At 42.6% G+C, this 25,336-nt stretch overlaps 1 protein-coding gene across 1 annotated transcript; it reads right to left on the bottom strand.

Moving 5' to 3' along the window:
* Positions 1-21,618: 21,618 nt before the first annotated feature.
* On the bottom strand, positions 21,619-25,095 carry LOC115576749 (SLIT and NTRK-like protein 2). The gene has a single exon (XM_030409311.1). It carries the CDS (start codon positions 24,753-24,755, stop codon positions 22,710-22,712), a length of 2,046 nt encoding a protein of 681 aa, XP_030265171.1. The 5' UTR covers positions 24,756-25,095; the 3' UTR covers positions 21,619-22,709.
* Between the last annotated feature and the right edge of the window lie 241 nt (positions 25,096-25,336).

The raw sequence follows: 25,336 nt of genomic DNA, 5'->3' as shown, positions 1-25,336 counted from the left end.
CTGCCAAGGAGAAAAGGCGGCGCATAATGGAAAGTCTTAAGGGCCCTGCTTTGGGCGTGGTCAAAGCTGTCCGAAACACTGACCCTGAGGTAAGCCCAAAGCAGTGTCTAGAAGCCATTGAGAGTGCATTTGGGTCTGCTGAGACAGGCGAAGACCTGTATTTTGCCTTTCGGTTGCTACAACAGCAACCCAAAGAAAAGTTGTCTGATTTCTTGAGACGATTAGAGTTGTCGTTAACCAGAGTGGTTCAGCGAGGAGGCCTGCCACCTAACCGAGCAGATCGTGCTCGAGTGGAGCAACTTCTCAGAGGTGCTGTGCACTCTGACATAATGTTGGTTCAGCTCAAGTTAAGGGAAAGGAGGGAATGTCCACCTTCTTTCTTGGAGCTTTTGAGCAAAATCCGCAGCGAAGAGGAGTATGAGTCTTCACGGCTGAAACTGAACTCATCGGTGAGGCGGGTTCAGGCAAATGCAGACGACGATAGCAGAGAGGGGGAGATTCAAAGTTTGAAGTCTGATATCAAAGAACTGAAAGCAATGTTCACTGCTATGACAGCCACAAATAGCCAAGTTTCAGCTGATAAGAAAGAAACTGAGCTAATGACCAAAGTGCCAGTCACTGAGACCTGTGTTGACACAGAAGTAGCTGCCCTGAAAAAACAGGTAAAAAAGCTGCAAAATCAGCTGACATCTAGAAAACCAAGAGAGTCTGATGCCCCTGCTGCAGCTTTAAAAATAGAACCAATCCGCCAGGCTCGGAGTGGGGTCAGACAGCAAACATTTAGCGATTCAGATGGAAATTTCTGTTATCGCTGTGGCGAAACTGGCCACTTTTCTGCAAAATGTAGAAATCCAGAGAATCAGGGCAAAGTCATCCAAAAGTTGATACGAACTGTGAAAAAATCTAAACAGAGTGAGCTGTCTGCACCACAGACAGAAGATGGCCACACCGTCTGCGTGGCTAAGAAAAGTGAAGTGACCGCTATGAAACAGGACCTCCCACGGGGACTGATTGGGCCTTCTTCCCTCGTTCCCGTTAAGATCAATGGCCAACAGTGTGACGCCCTTCTTGATAGCGCTTCACAAGTCACAATCATCTTTGAACATTGGTATCAGCTCTACTTACCTCACGTGCCAATCCAGCCAGTGTTGGGGTTAGCAATATGGGGGTTGAGTGGCACAAGTTATCCCTACCTGGGATACGTAGTGGTTGATATGGAGTTTCCTGAGAACGTCACAGGAGTAAATGAGACCATCTCCGTCTTGGCTCTGATTTGTCCGAGCCCACAAAGTCCTGAGCAGACTCCGGTAATCCTGGGCGCTAATGCCAATCTGTTCCAGAGGTTAGCCAGACTGTGCAGAGACACAGCTGGGGTGGACATTGGTCAGACGTTGGGTATAAAAGCAAAGGCTTCTGTCTCTCTTCCGAACCAGTCAACTCTTGATGGAGAAGAAGATGAGGTAGGAAGTGTGAAATGGATGGGTCCAGGGTCTCTTAACTTACCTCCTGGGGGTGAGTGTTGTGCCATTTGTGAAGTTGAGTTGAGCAGGCCTGTGAGTAAAGACATGCTGATGGTGGAAGCATCACCAGTTACTCCGTTGCCATCTGGGGTACTGCTGCAGCCCATGGTTGTCCCTGGTGCCGCAGTAGATGTCAATCACTTCACGGTGTTGGTCCACAATGAGTCACTGAGAGACACAGTCATCCCAGTTGGGACTGTTATAGGCCAGTTATGTCCAGCTGATCCCGTTCTTCCATCACCAAGGATTGAAGCTGAGACTCTGACTCCACCAACGCAGTTAGATCCTGAGCTTATTCAGTTTGGCGATTCACCGATACCTCAGCAGTGGAAGGACCGGCTCCGCCAGAAGTTGTGTGAGCAACCTAGCGTGTTCTCCTTGCATGAGTGGGACGTTCGTCTGGCAAAAGATGTTGAGCATCACATTTGTTTAACTGATCCAAGACCATTCAGAGAATGTTCAAGACGCTTGGCTCCAGCTGATATTGATGACGTGCGCAAGCACCTGCAGGAGTTGCTGCAAGCGGGTATCATTAACCCTTTAGGCGCCGGGTTTTATTTTAAAAAATACTAGATTTTGACATCTAAATTTCAGAAGGCTCTGGCTTGAATGTAGTTTGAGATAGAGACAAAGTGTAAATGAGACAAATATTGAGAATGACCTAAAGTTTATGAAGGGAGTAATTTTTCCCATCTAATTTGCATATTATGACGTCATATGGTGGCGGCCATATTGGATTATGTAATTTCCATGAAATACCTGGTATTTTGAAAGAGAGTTGAACTTATTTCATCAGATGTATCCCCTCCATCCATTTGTTATGTTGTCCACACATCAAATGAACAGGGAAAAAGTCAATTGTAAGCCAACAGTCGTAAACTCGAACTATTAATACACCACAAAACTCATGCAAACAGTATGCGTTTTTTTTACCCACCATCCCCCCCCATTGGAGGACACTTTTTTTCTTCCCTTTTTCTTGTTTTCTCTTCCCTTCTTCTTTATTATTATTGTTATTATTATTATTATTATTATTATTATCATCATTATTATTATTATAATATGATAATAATAACAGTAGGCGTCTTTTAGCTGCAGAGGCCTTATCTGTGCCCATCTATCCAGATAAAGGTTTGTCATATTTGTAAAGTGTGGAGCCTCTCATTGCAAGGCATAGAGACAATAAGAACTATATATCTATATATATATACATACACATTTACATCATACCATTCATGAAACCGTGAACTTGGAATTAGTTCATGTCAACCTAAATACTGATGAGCATTGTCTCCATTGTTATAAGATACCAGAAATCATCAGTCAGAAAGAGGGACAAAAAAAACTATAGACCTTGAATCATTGCTTAGCTTTCTGTCACCACGATATCCAATTTGCTCATCAAAGGGCTTTATCCATATACTTCATCTCTCAAGTAAGCCCAGCCACCATTACCATCATCATCATCGTCATTTCCAGCCCTGTTCTGCCTTCCCCTGTTGCCCCTACGACACCCATCAGCCTTTCTACGAACACTTTGCCCACGTCTCCCCCTGCTATCTCCTCTAGTGTTGTGAGAAGAGCTGGACTCGTGTGTGCTTTGTGCTTCGTGAACACTGCTGCGGCGCATAGCTGCACCGCTGCCGCGGATGGAGGCTACGTGACCGTCGCGGTGGAAAGAGTGAACACTAACGCTGACACCCAGCGGTATTCTCACCACCCCGCTACTTCTACCACATCCATTCACTTCCCTACTGATACTACGAGTTCGTGTATCATTTCCATTCCCACCTATTGGGCAAAGGATCGTGTGTTAGTGCTTGTGCGCTTCCCTCGCTCTGCGCGGCACCGCCATTGCTATGCAAAGACGCACCGCGACTAGCAAGCTCACTAATCAACCGACCGTCATCTCCCAAAGCTAGATTTTCCACTTCACAATCAGAATCACCGAATAGGAGCTCAATCACTTCCCTAAGTGTCAACTTTTTTCATGCCATTGTCGTTTATTTCGTCTCAATAACGTCTGAATCCAGCAATACCCCTTCAGCAAAATGGCTTCCTGGCGCACAGTCTCCGCTCTTCCTCGAACATTTTGCATTGAAGCAAGATGTTTTTATGAGCTAAGGTCTAAGTATAGGATGTCTGCCAACTAGTGGTGGGGAGTATGAACGACATGTAACACTCTATTGGGACAAAACAGCTGTTTTGTTCAGTACCGCGGTGTGTCGCAAATTTGCGACTCTGGCGCCTAAAGGGTTAAGGAGTCCCGTAGCCAGTATGCATCGCCAATTGTGATAGCCAGAAAGAAAAATGGGCGTATCAGAATGTGCATTGACTACAGGACTCTGAACAGGCGTACAACTCCTGACCAGTACACTACTCCTCGCATCGATGATGCATTAGATTGTTTGTCTGGGAGTAAGTGGTTTTCCGTCCTTGATTTAAGGAGCGGATATTATCAAATCGCCATGGCTGAGGAGGACAAAGAAAAAACGGCCTTCATTTGTCCTCTGGGTTTCTACCAGTTTGAAAGAATGCCCCAGGGCATTACTGGAGCACCCGCCACGTTTCAAAGGCTTATGGAAAAAGCCGTGGGCGACATGAACCTCCTTCAGGTGTTAGTTTATTTGGATGATCTTATAGTCTTTGGCCGTTCATTGGACGAGCATGAGGAGCGTCTCCTGCGGGTGTTAGACAGGCTTGAGGAAGTGGGGTTGAAACTCTCCCTTGACAAGTGTCAATTCTGCCAGCCGAGAGTGAAGTATGTAGGGCACATAGTGTCCGCTGATGGTGTTGCAACTGACCCGGATAAGATACAGGCGGTTGCCAGGTGGCCTAAGCCCACAGACCTAAAGTCTTTGCGCTCGTTCTTGGGGTTCTGTGGATATTATCGTCGCTTCATAGTGAACTACTCTTCCATTGTTGGGCCGCTCACAGAACTGACAAAGGGCTATGCACCCACCCAGCATGGAAGGAAGCAGGGTGCGGACAAAAACAAGACATACTTGAAAGAGTCTGAGCCATTTAATGAAAGGTGGGACCAGTCATGTTCCGATGCCTTCGAGCGCATCATTCAGTGTCTGATAAACTTACCTGTGTTGGCTTTCGCTGATCCAGAAAAGCCGTATGTCCTGCATACGGATGCAAGCTTCAAAGGGGTAGGTGCTGTGCTTTATCAAGAGCATCCTGAAGGGTTAAGACCTGTGGCCTTTGCCAGCAGGAAGTTGAGCTCACCAGAACAGAGATATCCTGTCCATCAATTAGAGTTCCTTGCGCTGAAGTGGGCCGTTGTTGATCAATTTCACGACTATCTCTACGGGGCCAAGTTCACGGTGCGCACTGATAATAACCCCTTAACCTACGTGCTCACTACGGCTAAACTCAATGCAACTGGTCATCGGTGGTTAGCTGCATTGGCCACCTATGATTTTGATGTACAGTACAGGCCGGGGAAAGCCAATACAGATGCTGATTTGTTGTCACGCAGCATAGCTGAACCCGCAGAGGGTGATGAATGGGAAAGCATGTCTCCCACTGCCGTTAAGTCTGTATGTCAGTGGGTGCAGGTTGGTGAAACTTCTGATGAGTCTCCCAGGTATGTCGAGCAGTTAGGTGCATCACCAGCATGTATCCCTGATGTATATGCCTTTCCATCTCAGTTACACCTCAGTTCTCTGGAGCTGTTCTCCAAGGCTGACTTGATGGTGGCCCAGAGGAGAGATAATGTCCTAAAACCAGTGATTGAGGCTGTGAAAAACAGAGTTTGGCCTAGCCGCAAAGACATGAGCCCTGAGATGCTGTTGCTTAAGAGGGAGTCAGGCAGACTGGTGATGAGAGATGGACTTCTTTGTCAAGTTGGCAAGAAATCCGGTGACGAGACGCTACCGCTTGTGCTGCCTGGTGAATTTCGTGGAAAGGTTTTGTATGCTTTACATGATGACATGGGCCATCTCGGTGTTGAGAGGGTCACTGACCTCCTTCGAGCTAGGTTTTACTGGCCCAGAATGGCCAATGACATGGAGAACTATGTCAGAAATTGTGGACGGTGTGTGACTCGCAAAACACCTTGCAAGAAAGCTGCGCCTTTGCATCACATTGTCAGCAGTGGTCCTATGGATTTGGTGTGTATTGACTTTCTGTCAATGGAGCCTGATTCCAAAGGCATCAGTAATGTATTGATTGTGACTGACCACTTCACTAGATATGCTCAAGCTTTTCCAGCTAAGAATCAGAAGGCATTGACAGTAGCCAAGATAGTAGTTGAGAAATATTTCGTGCACTATGGACTCCTGGCAAGGATTCATTCTGACCAGGGTAGGGATTTCGAATCCAGGTTGATAAGAGAGCTCCTGACAACCTTGGGCATACGGAAATCTAGAACAACCCCGTATCATCCCCAAGGGGATGCGCAGCCTGAACGGTTTAACCATACATTGCTCTCCATGCTAGCCACCCTGGGTCAAGAGAAGAAAAGGTCATGGAGTCAACATGTGGCTTCATTAGTGCATGCATATAACAGTACAAAAAGCGATGCGGCCCACGTCCAAGCAACCCGCTGCCGGACCAGACGGACCAGGACAACGCCATTACAACGAGGTCATTATCAACGGTGTTTCTTTGTCTTTCTTCCTGCGCACGACGCGAGGCAGCCATGTTGGATGAAGACTGCACCCAGACGCCATCTCAGGCCTGCAACGATTTTCTCATTGGGTACCCATTTTATTTTCATTTGAGTAATAAGAGTGCCGGCTTTGGGTGTTTTGAGTGTTTGTTGGTGATTTTGAGTAATTCACTAGAGACATTGAAGAGACAATTGTGTTTTATTGAAACAGTCAAAGATATTTTTTATTTTGGGTTATTGATTGAAACTTACCTGAAATATCAGGACTTGGAAGTGCTATTATTTTTTTGTTTATTTTTCCATGATTTAAATAGTTTCTTTGCCAAACATTTACTAAAGCATTTACTAAAGTAAATAACGAAATATTTCCCTGTGGCTATTTCTTTATCTTTAAATGTATATGTAGTGTGGTTTATACTTGTATGTCACATAAGAGTGCTGAAGAGTGAGAGTTATCAGTTAGGTAAAGGGTACACGGGAGGAAGAACATTTTTTGGTTAAAGGTCATGTGCTGTAGTAGTTAAAACACGTTCCTAAAAATAAGACCCAACGAGTGAAACAAACCTTTTAATCAGTTAGAATAGTATAAATAACAGTGGATAACAAACAAGGTGTTACAGTCTACTTACCTTATTGCATTAATTAGCTAAGAGGTTGTAAGGGAAACATAATGAACTTGGGGAGCGCACCTCAGTAAAATAGACCTGACGTCTAGAGGGCGCTACATTTGCAAACACTCTTCACCTCCTCACCTTTCTCAAATCCATCTGCCAAAGTGATGGAGTCATCAGAGTGCATTCTCTGTGAGGCTGCAGTGATGATGTAGTTGCTCACAAATACACATACCAAGTCCACATTTAATTGTTTAAGGTGTTCCACAAGGATCGATTTGAGGTCCCCTGCTATTACCTATACTTGACATATACTTAAATAGACAATTCTTGATTCTGAATGGCTGGCAGGTGTGGATTCATTTTAAGTGACCGTACACGTGTTTGCCATTCTAAATGAATTGAATTAATATTCAACTTTAATCAAACAATGCAACAGGTAAGTTCTTGCTTAGACTAGAGAGTGCCAAAGTCACAACTGCCCAGGGGGACCCCATGGGACCTTATTTGGGGAAAACTTTGTGTGGTAGTCATTGGAGAGAGAGAAATATTTTTTAGATCCTGCTTGAATTGTGCCATGAACTACTCATATGACATGATGTCAATTCAAAAGATAATTTTCCAAGTCAAGAAAGTTGAAGTTTGTCATAAATCAAGTAAAATATCATGTAGTTTTGTGTTAAACACTCAGTGAACTACATCCTCTCACTCTACATAAGTCTAAAATGTTTGCCAACTCGGCACAGAAAAAGCACTAAAAAAGGTTAAAATCACAATAAAACTGTCCACATTAACAACTGCACTTATGTGAAAGGGTAGTTTGTTTGTTAGTTTTGTGAGCAAGTTAATATACAGGACCAGCTCTGCAATGTTAAAGTTACAGGTTTTGGTGACTGTTCAAGGGGACAGTGTGAGAGACTGGGCTGGATATTTCCTGCAAACATGAAGGTCCATTTACACCATTAAGGAAGCATGTCTGCCATAGACTGTATTCACATGGCGGTCATTTTCCTCTGAAATCACAGGGTAGGAAGCAAAACATATACTCTAGGGAATCTGACAAGCTGTTTCCTGACTGATCAGTAACTGAAAGGACAACATTTTGTAAAGATCTAGAGGGACATCAGGCTTTTATTCAAAATAAAACAACCTAATTGATAACCATTTGCCTCTGTCAGACAACTGCTGATGTTAGCATTTAATTGTTCCTAGCTAACGTTAATGTTTAATACACAGTGTTGGGAGTAACGCGTTACAAAAGTAATGCAATTACTGTAATGCATTACTTTTTGCTGTAATGCAGTAATGTAAGGCATTACAAAAAAAAATGTTCATATTTTACTCGGTACAAATCTCAGTAATGAGCGTTACAATGCATTTTAAACCTGAAATTAAGTGGTGTGTTTTTTTAATTCAAATTCGCCAACACCATGAGATTAGCAGAGGAGAAAAAATCTACACAAATGTTTACTACCTGTTAGTGCTAGAGAACTATTGATTGAGGAGAAGATGGCTGCAGCAGCGGACAAGTTGGACTCTACATTCGTGAGATGGACATATGCTCATTATTTTCAATTTCAGACAAGGATGTGAAGAACATTATAGTTAAGTGCACTTAGTGTGCGAAACCTAAAGATCTCTCTACCTCGCAAAATAGTACAAGTACTTTAATGAAACATCAAGAGCGGTGAGCATGAGAGCAGAGAAAACAGGCTCAACAGCTTTCATCACCATTAAAGAACTGGGCCAAGTAGCAGGATGTGCTTTCTTCTGCACTCATTTTTGAACATTATATCTTCCTATATATCAGAAAAAATTCTATGTGTGTATTTCAGAAACTTTCAATAAAATGTAGATGCATTATAGGAATATGTACTGTTCCTGATATATAAAGGACGGTGGGACATGTCCATGCATCATGCATGTTTAATCACATCTAGAGGACATAAGCTTTTAGAAAATGTATGGTGCTATCAGCTTTCCCTTATATTAATAGAGACCAAGGTGTTGACATACAAAACGTTTTGACACATATTGACTTCTCATGGGACTGCAAAAGGTAGTGCACCCCAAATGTTTCAATTTTAACACTGCAATACATGTTCAGCATGGCCAGCCATTTCAAAAACTGTTGTTTTCAGTGTTGGTGGTTGTGAATTTTGGTGAAAGTAACTTAAAAGTAATGCAATAGTAGTATGATGTCTTACAATTCAAAGACAGTAATATTATAACAAATTACTTTGAAATGACAGTAACAAGTAACAAATAATGCATTACATGTTTAGAGTAACTTGCCCAACACTGTTAATCAACACACACATCTCAGACAGATTTTTTTTAAGCCTGGGTGTGAAATACATGCTGTTTGCTATGAAGATTTTGAACGCAAACATAAGTTAATGTGATATAAACACAGCAGATCCGACAGATCTAATGTTACTGTTTGATTAGACTACATTCAGTATGTTTCATGTCCAATGTGTCCACATTTATGTTGATGTTTTAGAATTAATTCAGGCCTTCATTGTCGTATAGTGTAACACTATGAAACAGTAACGTCAGCCACATGTAGGAACTTGTTGGACTGCTAATATTAGCATTTGTCTAATGGTTATTGCGACCTAGAAAACATTTCAGCATTCAAGCTTCCCATCCTGATGTGCAGCGCTTCTCTGGATTCAGAGGCTTGTAATTCCCAACTAGATCAATTTATTAATACACTTTCTGTTTGAGTGTGTAGAAGAGATTGTTCTGAATATTGAATTTGTGAATCTTATTAAAATAGATTTCCATTAAAGTGAAACTCTCGCCAAAAAGCAACCGAGGCTTTATTTGCGATTGAATATGAGTCAAACCTTCGTGTAAAAGCATAATTACGACGCACTTTTAAGATTTACTGTAGTTGGGTTTTCGGGCACGTTAATTTTGAACGGGAGTGCTAGGGGCACTTTTACGCCAGCATCAAAATCTCTATTTTTAAAACACTAAGAAGGCTCGACACAACATGAAACTTTGCTCATAGTATCACCAGGGTCTCTACACTTGAGCACTGAGAACATTGTTTGCGTACACAGAGTTTATGAAAAAGAAGGTTTTTGAACTGCTCATATTAGCTGCTGCATCTCTGGCGCAAAGTTACATGTTGTGCCTTGGTTGCTTTTTGGCGAGAATTTCACTTGACAAATGACATTGTTTTATTTTGCCCTTCCCCTATTCGGAAGAAAGAATCTCTTCTCCCTGGATAAAACTTATCATAACTTGCCACTCATAATAATCAGGTTTAAGATGTTGAAAGTACTGCAATATACACATCTCAACCTTCTAGAAGAGATGTGCTTGGCATTTATGAGCATCAAAATTGTCGAGGGAGACACATGGAAAAACAACCAAACATTTCTTAGTGCAATTGAGTATGGTTCTCTATTTTGCTCATAACCACATTGCCCTTCAGAGGTTATTGTGGGTTCCATACCCCCAACAAACACTCAAGAATTAATACATTTCTTTCAGGCAGGGCTAGACAATCTTAACTGAGAAGGAATTTTACTTGAAACCCCTTTAATTTTAAATACATAAAAAAGTAAAATGTTATTTCACTAAATTTCATGATTTCCGCCTATTGTATCACTGTTTTTATGGTTTACAGCACACAAATTAAATTAACTATAAACATAACTTTTGTCGATACATATGCAATAGATACCTGACTACTCACATACGAAATTTGAGCAGGATCTGAGCTTCCCTTGAAAAGTAAGACAGCATTACATGGCCTTTGCACCCTCCGGGGAGATCTCAATCTGCTCTTTCTGAGTTTATGAAATGCATCATTTTATTCATTGATTTGGTCCTTTTTGCCCCAAAATGAAAGTTCACAACAATCCATTTCATGAACGGGAGACCCTGAAGATTTAAAAAAACATTGTGGTGTTTTGTTCTACCTCGGGTAGGGGTACCTCAACATCTGAGGGCCCTTCCTGCTAGTCTATAAGGGAAATGAGTGGCGGTAGTCTAGAAAACTGGCTCGTGCGCCCTCACATTGATTGCACCCTGGGCGGTCACCCACATTGCCCATAGCAAAAACCGGCCCTGAGCCTAGTTCTGTGTGCCCTGAACACATCCAAAAACACAAACTAGAGTTCTCAACGGGCCTGAAATTACAACCAGACCCGGAGCAGCCCGACATACTGGCATTGGGTCTGCTGCTGGATCCCGTTTCTTCACTGGCCTGGCTGACTGTAGCCGCGCTGACCTTCACCCCTCCACCACTAAAAGCTCTGTTAATATGGAGCATTAGGCTGCATCCTGTATTAACCGTTTTTTCTTTCTTGCCCTTAATTTTTCTGCTCCACCCATCTCTTTTACAGCTTATTTCTTTTTAACATGTTTACTAACTTGAATTTATCCCGCTCCTCTTTCTTATTGTTCTTTTATTAAACAGGAACATAACAGTTTAATAGAGTGGCGAAGTCACGCCCTTTCCGGTGGACCCATGGGACCTCTGCGATCGTAAAATTTACATGGGTTTCAATGGACAGAAAGTAATTATTTTCTGGTCCCAGGCGTTATATGCCTTGGATTACACAAATGTTGTTTGTGGATTTAAATGATATGTTTTCATGTCAAGAGTTTGACAGTTTATTGTGCAATTGTTCAGTTAAAGGCTGTAGAGCAAAAACCATAAGAAAAACTACATGTCGCGTATGTGACGTCACGTCATCAACCTTTCCCTCCACTGTCAACTGTCAAGTGGTGAAGTCAGGTATTTCAAGATGCTGGTGTGTTTTGCTCCAGAATTTACTCATTCAAGCAGGAATGGCTGCTCCTTCTTTCGGTTCCCTTCAGATCCGAAGACTAGGAATCGTTGGCTCAAATTGATCAGGTAAGAGATTTGTATGCGCGAATTGAGCAAAGGTAGCTTAGCTGCTACTCAGCTAGCAGCTAACAATTGGCGTAAGCTAACATTAACTTTTACCTTAAAGTTAATGTTAGCCTTGATTTTAATACTTTCAGTACATCCACATCCTTATTACCTTACACAGTTGGGTGAAAAAGAGTGAACCTTATGGAATTGTGTGGATTTCTGCATGGTATGATGGTGCAGATGTTTTATGAATAATTGCCCCTATAATTTGACATGTTATTAGCCCAAGAGAAAATTGTCCTGCTTAAACTGTCTCATTGAAAACCCCCAAGCCAGTGCTCCTGGTGACAATCAGATATCCACAGGTGAAATTTTAATGACCAATCAGTGCAGAAAACCACATAAGGGTGCACATACTTTGACAGCCATATGTCTCATCTGACTGTGTAAGAGTAATTTGGCTTCAGAGTAGTGATGAAGGTAGTGAGAAAGGGTACTGAGCAACATGTATTGATAACATGTATTTCTTTCCTTTTTAATCCACTCTGCTAATCTTATATAATCTTGTAAATAAAATAAACAAAATCAAAATCAAAGTCAGACAGATCAGGGAAAGTCGAAAGGGACCAGCAGCCAGCCTTACATGAAATTCCTCAGGATTGTTTGTTACTTTGAGGGGTGCGTTAGGCCAATAACATACACATACAGTTTTTTTAAGAATGAATTAATAAAAGGCATATACTCTTTTCTTTATCGGACATTAAATAAATCATCCTCATCTTTGTTCCCTTTCTCTCTTTTTTCAGGAACAGAAAAAGCCCCAAACCAGGAAAGAAGAATTTTCAGGTCAAGTGTTTTATTAATTCTACTGCATCACTAGCCCCATTCACACTGCCATGTGGATGTTGTAACTGTCTTTGGCCACTTATATGAGGAAAACAATACCGCAGATACACATGGAGAAGCGTCTGTCCTCGGACTGTACCTCACACTTCTTCCCGATAAACAGCGTCTGTCACCGGCAAAAAGCTTTAACTCACCGAATGGTTGTGATGAAAATAAATCACCGCGACCGTCAGCCCTCCAGACCAAGACTTCAGTGAACTTTCCCCCAGAAAACATTCTCCGTCCCGCGAGTGAGGAAGTCAGACAGCTTCCAGTTTACTGATCGTGATTATGTAGCTAATTATGTAATTTAGCGTAAAAACGTAACTTCGTCACTTTCCAGGATGTTTGGTGGGTCAGGATTTTAATCACTACACATTATAACAGCATCCATATGATAATAAACTCTTCGCGGATTTTGATTGACGGGGGACACCTGGGAAACACCTAAAAGAAAACACCGACGTCATCATCATGACGCGTACCGTCACGCATCTTGAGGAGCCGCAGCGCCGGCTTTCTGTGTGAATTACACAGCGGTTCATCTTTAAGGCTAAAGCGGCATAAAACGTCTTCTCTGTGTGAAAGGGGCTACAGTTAGTAGTGTCAGCATACACCGCAGTATTTAAAACTTAACGGTGACCAACTGTGCACTTAACAACCACGAACATGTTCACAAGTCTCGCAGTCACATACATTGTATACAATGCAACCACTCCATGTGAATCATGTTACATGCAATATGAGGGATGGGGAATGGTGCCTTGTGCATTAGTTGTGTATCTTTTCAATATGGCATTATTAATACATTAAATTATTTAAACACCAGACCTCACGTGAACGTTTACCACCAAAAATGTAACAGTGTAGCTTTTTAAGTGAGCGTTAATTACATTTTTATCACAAGTTTATGTTTTCTATTTTCTTCTCTCCACAGCACCATCATACCCTGTTCCTGTGTGTCCTCCTTGCAAATCAGCGCCTTGGATTTGTGTACCATTTCAAATGAATTCAGTTGACTGTAGCTGTGTTTCTTTGAGTCAAAAAAAATGTTTGTGTTTGAAAACAACTAGACCCAGCCTTTAACAGAATACAAGCTTACTTTATTCCCAGTCATTTACCTGCATTAGTATTTATTACTGAGTTTGATTTGATATTTTATCATCACACACACTCAATTGTAAAACTCTTACTGATGTTTAAATGGCTAGATTATGATAATAAGCCTAATTGCTTTAGATTGAATTACAGTGTAGGACAAACGAATGGCAAAACGTGTCTTGTTAATGTCGCACATGATACGTCCATCTTATGAGATGTTTGCTTACGTCTAAAGAAGAGCGAGAAAACAATGCTCAGAGCCATCTTCAGGCACACCACTTGAAGTGACCATGCTGAAGCTCACGGTGAGGGTCATGTCTTCACTGTCCTGGCTTGATTTGAAAGGGAAAAGTAAAACAAAACACACACATATGCAAGAGAATACAAAATAACTAACACAACTGACCAGCAATGATAACACACTGTTAATGAACAGCTGCCTATGGTATCCTTTAGAAATATCAATAAAGGTTTTTAATTTAACTGTGTGCTGTGCTGTTTATGGTACTAAAAGCACTGAATAGGATACTCCACAGTGTAGTCTTCTTCAGGCACACCACTTGAAGTGACCATGCTGAAGCTCACGGTGAGGGTCATGTCTTCACGGTCCTGGCTTGATTCTAAAGGGAAAAGTAAAACAAAACACACACATATGCAAGAGTATACAAAATTACTAACACAACTCACTTGCAATGATAACACACTGACTATAAAGGGGACGTTTTCAAAGGTCAGTGAGGATCATGGATCCTGTCTTCACTGATTTGCCCAAATCAAAAGAGAAAAACGTTAACAACACGTAAACAACGAGTGAATAATTGACGCGTTGTTTACGTGTTGTTTACAAGTTGTCTACGTGTTGTTTACGTGTTGTCTACGTGTTGGAATTCATATGTTAGTGACCACGTTGGCGTTCCATACGAATGAAGTGTCTGAAGCGTCTGGAGCGGCGCGTCTGAAGCGGCGCATCTGAAGCGACGCGAATAAAGTTGAAAATGTCGAACTTTTCAGGCGGCATTGCGCCGTGACATCCAATCAGCGACGAGTTCAAGCCGACAACGTCACTTCCATCATGTATGGTTGTTTACACTCAGACCAACATGGGGCGCCGTTTAGCTCAGTTGGTAGAGATCGCGTCCCATGTGCCGAGGCTCTGCAGCAGACCCGAATTCGACTCCCGGCCTGGGTCCCTTTGCTGCGTGTCACTCCCCCTCTCTCTCTCCCTGTTTCCTGTCATATCTTCAGCTGTTCTATCAATAAAGCCATAAAAGGCCAAAAAAAAAAAAAAAAAAAAAAAGACACTCAGACCAACATGGAAGAGAAGCTAATTGTAGCTGTGTTTGGGCACCCGGTGCTCTACGACACCACAAATCACCTCAGACAGATGGACAGGCGCTCTGCAGCTGAGATGAAGCGCCTGTAGTTGGTGTCCAGGCGGGAGATCCTGGCACCGACCCGAGCTAACAGTTCCTCGAACTGGGCTCCGGTCAGCCTGAGGTACCACTGGGACCTGGAGTCATCCAGACGGAGCTCCTGGATGCCACAGTAAAATTACCCCAGCTCCATGTGTCTCCGGAGAACTTCATGAACCCAGACACGACGGCGGGTGGTTTTCCAGCGTTTCTGGGACTTGTACAGCAGGTACAGTGCAGCAACGGTGGTGATGTCAGCCATGATCGACGTGGAAAGAGAGCGGGTTGAGAAATACTGGTTCAATAATGAACGGGCAAGGGCGTCGTCTTTTTTCCCCTGAGCGTCAAGCTCGAATGACGTGAATGGCGTGAATGACGCGAATAGTCCAAAATGATCAAGCGGTGCAATACAAGCGTCTCAAGCGATTGTATTCGCGTCTGGTCTGCGTTTGGTCTGAACGCAGCTTTATGGCTGCATCACATATCAGAACCCCTCATGACTGAAAGGGACTCCCTTGGGGGGGACTGTTGTGTGCATCTACTTGTCATCTCGCAATGTGTGTTGTGTCACTTGTAACATAAAACAGATATTTAATTTTTTTTGCGATCATCTCTGTAATTTTGTTGCCTAAACATAAAAAAGCAGTTTTTGTTGCCTAAACCTAACCTAATAGCTTTTCTGCTTAAACCAAATTCAGTAAATTTGTTGCCTAAACCTAACCAAACAGTGACTGAGAAAGCCACATGTGTTACAATAACCTCTTTTCACAGTGTTCCGTTTCCAGGACAGTGTCTCCGATCAATAGGACAATCAGGTGCTGTCATGTCTTCACACTTTGTATACTCAAGTTTTTCGCAACAATCTGTAGCTCTAGCTCTTCTTGACTGTTTTGCTACTCCCTATGGCCAACAGTTTGAAGAATAAATTGATTGGTTAACCTATTTTTTGTAGATTTGCTGTTTTTGATACACATTTTTTGCTTTGATGTATGACCTCGTATTCACAAGAGGTGATGTATCTAATGTTTATGGTAGAGACAGCAACATGTCTTGATTGATTTTTGGAAGAATTGTGGAAAAACAATCAGAATGTCAGATCTCACATGCTATATTGAGATTTCCGGTATTGCGACAGAAAATAATGATACTGCTGAAGAAAAACAAAAAAAATACAAAGAATTATGTGTCTGCCATTGAAGACACACACATATTACTCTTGAGTATAAATATAAACTATTTGAACGGTTTCAAGTGAACAACCAAGGTTTGCCCTGATTAAAAATGTAAACTAATTATGAGATGAATGCACTTGTGAAGATTATGCTTTATCTTCGTGACATTCAAATGTGGATATAAATAAAGCTTTTTTCCATCTCCCGGCAAGGAAGGCCTTCACTTCCTTCTCTTATATAAGAGTGGGTGTTGGGTCTGTATGCTTGACCATGAATGGGCCTTTTTTTTATCAGTCAGTCTGTGGCATTGATTTAACACAGGCTGGAATAGTCACTAAAACGGAATCAGTTATATATAGGGATGTCCCGATCCAATCTATAGGATCGAGATCGGGGCCGATCTGGGCATTTTTTTTCGCTGATCGGAATCGGCAATTTTGAACATGGACCCAGGCCCGATTTTTTATTTATTTAATTTTTTTTAAACGTCTGAGCACAATTTGTGGCAGAACTCAGATGCGCGCGTAACGTTACTCTGGCAAACCTGCGGATAAAATGTCTGCAGTGCGGAAATAACTTAAATTAGAAAGCGAAAGTAGTCCAACGGCGACATGTAACATCTGCAGTACGACCGTTTCACGGAGCTGCATTTAATACTACTCAATTGTTACGGCAACAAACACTCAAAGAATACAACGTGTTCACTTGAGAGTACAGGCAAAGACATTGAAGCAACAAACACTCGCGGATACTTTCAAAAGGAAAGAGAAATATCCTCGAGATAGCGACATCGCCACAAATATTACAGAGAGGTAATTAAATGAATCGTTCTGGATAACCAGCTCATCTCCATGGTAGAGGATCAGGGTTTTTGAATCCCCGGTATGTCCTACCATCTCGCATCTTGCACCATGCGCACTAGTTTCGTGGGTCTCATATAGCAAAACATGTAAAACAGGCAATAGAGGAGACGCTGACCGCGTGTGAAATAGACAAGCAATGCGTCCACGTCATTTTACATGACAACATAGGGAATATGTAAAAAAGCAATAGATGATATGGAGGAACCAAGCATGGGCTCCCGTCTCACACAATTCAGCTGCTGAACACGAGGGTCTGCTGTCACAGTGCAGCATCACACACTCACCTGCTAACACAAGGAAGGTGGAGGCCAATGTTGTAATAGCAATGCAGAATCAGAAAGAGCCATATAAAGGTGTATACATTGTTTCAACAGCATAAAAAAATATATAAAGGAACAGCTTGGATACAGGTTAACGCAGCTGTATTATTCAGGAAATATTAGTCAAGGCTGAGTATCGGATCAGGACTCGGTATCGGAAGATACTAAATATTAAAGGACTTGTATTGGGATTGGGGTAAAAAAAACTGATCGGGACATCGCTAATTATATATTCTTAAATGGGATTTATCGTATGGATTAGCTGACAGACCATAACATATGCCAGTGCTGAAATCACAATTTCCCTTTAAGGCTATTTCGGCTTGTATCAAGAGGCTTTCTTTGTTTTGCTTTTTTGTTCCGAAGCCAGGGCACTTGGTTTTTCATTTAGCATATTTGTATTGTGTAACACAGTTGGATGGGGGCAAGAAAAAAAGTGCATGTTTTTGTCCTCCGACAAAAAGTACCAAACCCCCTTCCATGTGGCTTTCACAGTAATTGAAGCATTTTCAATTTGACCCCAAGCTTGTTGAACACTCATCTGATAACCTCTGTATAACAACTACACACATAAGAGTTTAATGGCTGATGTGTTTTTTCACTGAAGCTGCTGATATTTTTTGTTGATAACAATCTTTAAAATTGATTAGGGGCGCTGTTTAGCTCAGATGGTAGAGTGGGCGTCCCACGTCCAGAGGCTTTGTCCTCACTGCGGCGGCCCGAGGTTCGAGTCCCGGCCCCCTTTGCTTTTCTGGGTGCCCTTTGCTGTGTGTCACTCCCCCTCTCTCTTATCCTGTTTCCTGTCCATCTCCAGCTGTTCTATCAATAAAGCCAGTAAAAGGCCAAAATAAATATTAAAAAAACAAACAAAATTTAGTATATTTGTGCTGAAAAATATTGTGTTGTCTGAGAGGAAAAGCAACTAAGAGCATTTAAACCATCACAGGAAATTAAAACTCTGCACTGAAACAGAACCAATTGGAACTCTTATAGTGGATATAGCCCTTGTACCACCTTCGACTCCACCAGTATTTTACAATAATTCAGTGCAGGGGAATAACATGTGCTGAATTTATTAAATACTCATTATGATTGGTATAAATAAAATGTGTTGTTTAAAAAAAAGTTTTAATTGCGAATCCCACTGATGTTGTAAACACACATATAGCTGCAACTTCCACGATAATGGCTGATAAAGCCATGGCTTCAATGCATTTGTGCCACAGCATAGCACGTGTAACATTACAACACAACTCTGCTCCAGCCTTTCCTGCCGTTGAATGTAAAAGCAAAAAGTACATGTAACAGGTGAGTCACAGGAAATGTAATTAGTTTAAGTGTAGCACTTACCATTAATGTTCACAATGAAGCAGGTGAGTAACAGGACATGCAATGTGTCCTTTAAGTGTACTTAAGTGTACTTAAAGGACACACTACCATTTACGTCACCACTTACATTTTTCAAAAGTGAAGGAAAAGCAAATAGAGAGCTGTAAAATGAAGAGCTGGAGATGACATTTTTAAACTTATGTTGAGACTCAGCCAATGCTGACTCAGTGACTTGACACTGCTCAACATGTTTTATACATGCAGATCTCTGCAATAAGTGGAAACAGACTTCAATGTGTACAACTGGTTCTACACATTGATGGTTCCCACTCCTTGTATCTGCAACCAATGTTTCCCATTACTCAACACTCTGATGAACAGTAAATTCGTCAAATTACGTTATTTTCATTTATTAATGGAGAGATTGATTTCCTCCAGTGGGCAACATGGCAACATGCTGATTGGCTATTCAGTTCAGGTGCACAATCAAAATGTGTGCTTGTAACTCCTAAATTGTAGCTTTTGACTTTATGCACCTTAATGTTGAAAATGTTCCTGCATAAAATTCGAATTACACCTACACAAAATATATTTTTTACAGCTTGAAACTGCTTGAAATTCTATCTGTGAACAAAAAACGTTTTCATATGTGCACAAAATATATTCCTACTGCTGCAAAACATTAGTACACTTTCAATTTGTTTAGTTGCTTCACATAAACACAAAGACAAAATGTTTCTACAAGCTGTGAAACTTTTCGCAAACATTATTTCACAAGCTCAAAATGTTAATGACCCTTACAGTTGCTTCCATTATAGAACAGCTGTGGAGATTATGAACAAACCGACTTCGACCCTGTACTCCTTGTACTACTTCCGTCATACTCATTCACTGACTTTACCATGTAAGGGCATGGTGCAGCAGAGTTTTATGCCTGCACACTGTACAGAATGACATACATGTCGTTGTGAATCTGCTTCTTTATGCACATGGCATCGACACTTGAATGATGCCCTTAAGGTCTCAGTTTTACTTAAAAAACGATATACATTCTCACAGAAAACCAATATCTATGGTTCAAACTAGGACATATGATACAGTATGCAATGCTCACGCTGCAGAAATCGATGCACACTCATGCTGCTAATACCTATTGTCATCTGCATCAGTCAAATGTATCGATGTTTGGCGTCACGTGATGGCGCTCACCATGCCTTGTTAGCCGAACTCATAAAGGCTTGAAGTGGGACATTGGCTGTGGGTGTCACAGCGTCACACCTCAGAGGAGCGCTAACGATGCCTCCAATTCACCGCCCTCCTCAGCAGCCCCGGTCCGTGATTGGCGTGGATATATGAGAGTGGAAGATCGAGCAGAGGACTTTTATTTTTTTCTGATCTGGAAATAAAAGAGAGGAGGGAAGATGGAGCATGAGGAGGGAAGTGGAATTCTGAGCAGGGGGCAGGGGAGGGACCTGCAGACAGCAGATGACTTTTATTCAATAGAGGGCATGGCAAGTCAGAGAAGGAGCAGGAGGGGAAGGCAGAATGTGTGGAGGTGTGGAAGTCACATGAAGTCATAAACTGACTTTATATACTATAGAAAAGTAATATGGTGTAGCCAAGATGTGCACCTGCTTTTCAAGTCTAATTCATAAAAAAAAAAAAAAAAATTGAATGAAAAATGTTTTCAATTATGTCGAGAGTCAAAAAAAGGCTGTCTTAAAATATTTCAAGGTTATTTGTGCCACGAAACGTGTCCTTTTCATGTGTCTAGGGACAGGCGCTAGAAGAATCTAAGACATTATTGTTTTGTGTGAATTTGATTGTGAAATGTACCCTTTTGGAAATATTAGACCATGTCCCCTAGTGGTCTGGACGACTTACTACTTAATGTGACGTTGTGAGCTGGCTTGTCCTGTTATCTTTGAGACATACCTGTTTTTCTAGCCAGTTCCCACAGTACATTTCTTTGAAGCTCTAACCTACTTTTTGTATTACATATATACTGTTACACTATTTATATTGTGTACATACACCCATTTATTGACATATGAACTTTACGTGTTATGAAGTAAAAAAAAAAAAAACGTTTTAAATTCAGTGGTGTAGATTTGTCGGTCCAGGTGTGCTGATTGGGCCATGCAATTTCACAACACTACATAAGACAGCCTCCCCCATTATCGTTAAGATATTTAGGTCTAAGTACCGAAATGTTGTCAATAAACCTCATTGCAAGTGAAGTAGACAGAGTGCGGTAGTCTGTTTCCTGTTTGCGTCAAGAAATATTTCAAATATAGTTTAAACATAACATGGTTAAGGAGCGATTGGTAAATGGACTTGCATTTCTATAGCGCTTTTCCAGTCAACTTACGAAACTTGTCACATTTACACACTGAAACAAAGGCTGCCATGAGGAGCAATCCTGGGCTCAGTGTCTTGCACTTTGAAATGCACCCGCCCTTACCTCCTGAGGTGAGAATCAATGAGAACCCAATATTTCAGTATTTCTGGCCACTTCCCCTTTCCTTCAAGGTAGGGATCAAAGTTCACGGTTCCCCTTCAGAAGTGTAGCTTGAAGTTCAGGGCTTTACTGTGATTAATGAAGTTTTCCACAGACGTCGCAAGCTGATAAATGGAACACCAGCTCTTCTCCCGTCTCCAGCTCACAGCAAGAACTCTCCTGCCGCTACATGCGATCGAATGAAAAAAAGCCACCGTGTTATACATGACAGCCATACATTAGGTCTTCATCACAATCTCACCCCGCTGGCACTGCACCTTCATACAGGTGTGTTTAAATATTTAAACCGTCTCTCTCACACACACACACACACAGACATTAGAGCAGTCCGCGGCACACCGCAGCATCCAGAAATAATTATATACAGTCCGAACCAAAAAATGCACATCACTCGCAGGATCATGACAAAGTGTTTCAGTGAACATTTAATGGCACAATTTCACCACGCTGTATTGCTCCCCTATAGCATACAATATTCTCTAGAAGCTGTACATCTCCAAAGACACTTCATATGGAAAGCAAAATAACATGATTTTCTCCCTGTCGACAACTCGTACAACATTTCACACCCAGTTGCAAGTTCCTTTCATTTTTTTTTTTTTTTTGGTCCTTTTTTTTTTTTTTTTAAACAGACATATAGGTATTCTATTTTACATAAAGATGTGATTCTTTAAAATATAGCACTTTAAGAAAAAGGGTAATTTTTCCATTTTGCAGAGAGCATTGTTGATAAAATAGTTGAGTGCAAAGGCACTTTCTGGAGTAGGTAAAGTAAGATTTTGCTGCTTGTTGGATTCTGAAAAGGGTTCTCAATTCTGGTTCAACACTCACCATTTATGTGTGTATGCTAAATATGTACATGAATGTCAATCTGTAGTGTTTCCTCTTCTAAAAAGAATAATTACGTCGTACTTTCTCACAGGGGAAACATAAAATACAGTTTCATGAAAAGCCCAAAGCCGTATTTGTACACAGTCCTGCCCATTATATACCTGCCGTCGTCAAGAGTCTTTTAGAATTTCATTTTTCTGAAGAAATAATTTTGAACTTCCAGGAGCAAAAAATAGAACTGCATAATAATAATATACTTCTTATACTCCTTTTTTATACATCTGAAAAAGGAACAAAAAAAAAAGAGAAGAAAAGGAAGAGAGAAAAAAAGATCATCAAAGGCTTCAGTTTGCTTTCAGTAAATAATGTAGGACTGAACACAGATAAGATGGATATATAGAGAGGGTATTATTCATTATTAGGGGTCATTATCTTACAGTTGGCTCATTGCAGTCTGTTTCTCCAGAACCTCCAGGTAGTCTGGCTCTGTTTTTAGCTTCCCTGGGAGCAGAAGTGGGTGCTCATTGTTTTTGGAGGGTTGTTCCGCTCTGTAGTATTTCCTGGGGGTCCCGTACAGCACAGTTTGTTCAACCTGTCCTGGTTGTTGACAAACCGCTGGGCTGTAGCGGCCTCGTAGGGGGGCACGATACAAGGTCTCTTCAGTAAAGTGCAAAACTTTTAATGGGGGGGGGGCCTGCTGCTGTGGGAAGTTCCTTGTTGGACCTCTCCCCTAAGTTTTGATACAACATCTCCGGAGGCTCCGGGGTGGCCAGAGATTTATCCATAAATGCTTCCGAACAAAAACAGACAACGAAACTGGCCAAACAGGTGAAAACAACAAAAAGGCAGGGAATCAGGACTGAAAGTGGGACCTCAGGGTGTAGCTCAGGAGTGTGCATTTGGGATTCGGTGGGGCTGACTGAGCTAAAAGAAGAAGAAGAAGAAGAGGAGGAAGAGGAGGAGGGGGTGGTAGGCTCCGTGCCAGGGCCCATTAATGTAGGGGCTTTTGTAGGGATTGGATTTTGCTGCGGGGGCACTTCGCTGGGCTCAGGGCAGATGGCCTCATTGCAGAGCGAGTGCAGCAGGCGACCCGCGTGTTTAGAGGGAGAATTGCAGGTGATTTCGTTGACCACCACGCTGGTACTGGACAGCTCCACCCAGTTCTTGAGCGCCATGATGTCACAGGTACAGTCCCAGGGGTTCTCCTGCAGGTCGATCCGGATGAACGCTGAGAGCTGGTCCAGGACCCCTTGGACCGGCAGGTAGGAGAAATGATTATTCCCTAAATTGACTATTGTCAGCATCGTGCCACCGAAAACATTGTCGGGGAGCGACCTTAGCAGGTTGTTGTTGAGGAAAAGCAGCTGCAGGTTGTGTAAAGCGTTAAATGTTTGTGGTGAGATGTCTTTGATGATGTTGTATTCCAAATACAGGTACTGGAGCGACTGCAGGCCGGCGAAGAGGGACTGAGAAAGCGATTCAATGTAATTCCCATTCAGATAGAGCCATCTGAGCTTTGTTAGGTTCTCAAACGCACCTTCCTGAATCACTGCTATCCTGTTATTTCCTAAATGAAGCCACTCCAGTGAGCTGTGCTCGGTCAGATCAGTCCTGTAAATCACTTGTAAGTAGTTACCGGTCAGGTTGAGTCTCTTTGGGTAGGAGGGCTTGGGGTTCAGCTCACTGATGTTGTGCAAGTTGCGCTCCTGGCAATTAATGTTCAAGCTGCTGTGTGGGTTTTGTGACATGCACACGCACACGCTAGGACACAATATGGGCACAGGGGAGCGCGTCTGGGAGGCTTTCGGGGCCCGTTTGGGGGTGATCCTACCAGGGTGGCAGGTCGGGGGCAGGGCCCCTTGAAAGTGAGAGTCAGAGGGGGGGTGAACATGCTCACCAGCATTCATGCACGGGCACAGATCCTGCTTTCTGAGCTGCGTGATGTCTTTGCCATGCATCCTGAATGGCGTCTCGCAAAATGTGTCCCCCACAAAGCCGGAAATGGTGTCCAACCAGGATTTGAGGGAAATCAGATCACATGTGCAATCCCACGGGTTCCTCTCCAGATCGATCTCCATGATGCCGCCTATGTGCTGCAAGACCCCGGCAAACGGCAGCATCTTGAACCGGTTGCCACGTAAATCCAAGTGGGTGAGGATCACAAAGCGGAAAATATTGGGAGGCAGAGAAAGGAGCAGGTTGTCACTCAGGATCAACACTTTGAGGTTATTCAGCTTACTGAGAGCACCCGGCTCGATGGCACTGATGTAATTATATTCTGCCTGTAAATACTCCAAACTCTCCAGTCCTGAGAAGGTGTCCTTTTTTATCACCTCCAGGTTGTTGTTGTTCAAGAAGAGCCGCTTCAGGAGGCGCAGCCCGTTAAACGCGCCGGTTCGGATCTCCTGTAAGCCGTTATTCCCGAGATAGAGTGAAGTGACATTGCCATAATTGACAAACTCATTGGCGCTGAGCCGTGACAGGAAGTTTCCATTCAGAAAAAGATGCAAGATTTTATTGGGGGGCGCCTGGAACTGACTGATGGTGGTAAATCCTTTATTCTCGCAGCTGATGTTCAGAATGTTCTCCCGCTCCTCGCAGCTGCAGCAGCTCGTGCAGATTTCTCTGGTTTTGCGGCTCTGCGTTTCGGATGGTGTCAGGCTGGTGACCGAGAGGACGCTCAGAAACAGGACGCCGCTCAGCATTTTTACAGCCAAAAATGGTCGCTGAAATATAGATCCAGCATTTAACTTCGCAGCCTGAGCCTTGAATGGAATGGAGAAAAAAAAATCAGAGGCTGAGTTCTCACAGAAGCGAGAGGAGAAAGGGAAGGAGGTAGAGGCTCTCTCTCTCTCTCTCTCTCACACACACACACACACACACACACTCTCCAAAAGAGAGTGGGCGGGTAAAAGACAGAGAGAATGTAGTCCTGGAGCTGAGGTATAACTACAGTCCGCGCCGTCGGTCCTCCTCCTCCGCTCCGCACTGTGAGCTGCACTGAGTGTTTGCTGCTGCTGCCTCACTGCGTTTGTGTGCGTGCGCATGTGTGTGTGTGCGTTTGTGTGTCTGTTAGAGAGAGAGAGGGACAGGAGACCATTGGCCGTTACGTCCCCAACAGAGTCAACACGAACAAACAGACACGCATGCACACACACAGTCTTGAAGTAAAGAGTCCATCAAAATCCGGTCCTCATATCGAAGACAAATGTATTCATAGAACACCCCACTGCGCAGAGAGACGTCCAAACGACGTCTTTTCCAAGTCATTTTTGCATGTCTAATT

This window comes from Sparus aurata, chromosome 24 (assembly GCF_900880675.1).
Source record: "Sparus aurata chromosome 24, fSpaAur1.1, whole genome shotgun sequence".
NCBI classification, from domain to species: domain Eukaryota; kingdom Metazoa; phylum Chordata; class Actinopteri; order Spariformes; family Sparidae; genus Sparus; species Sparus aurata.
The sequence above is the reverse complement of the archived record's forward strand: the minus strand, read 5'-3'. Positions and strand labels throughout refer to the sequence as shown.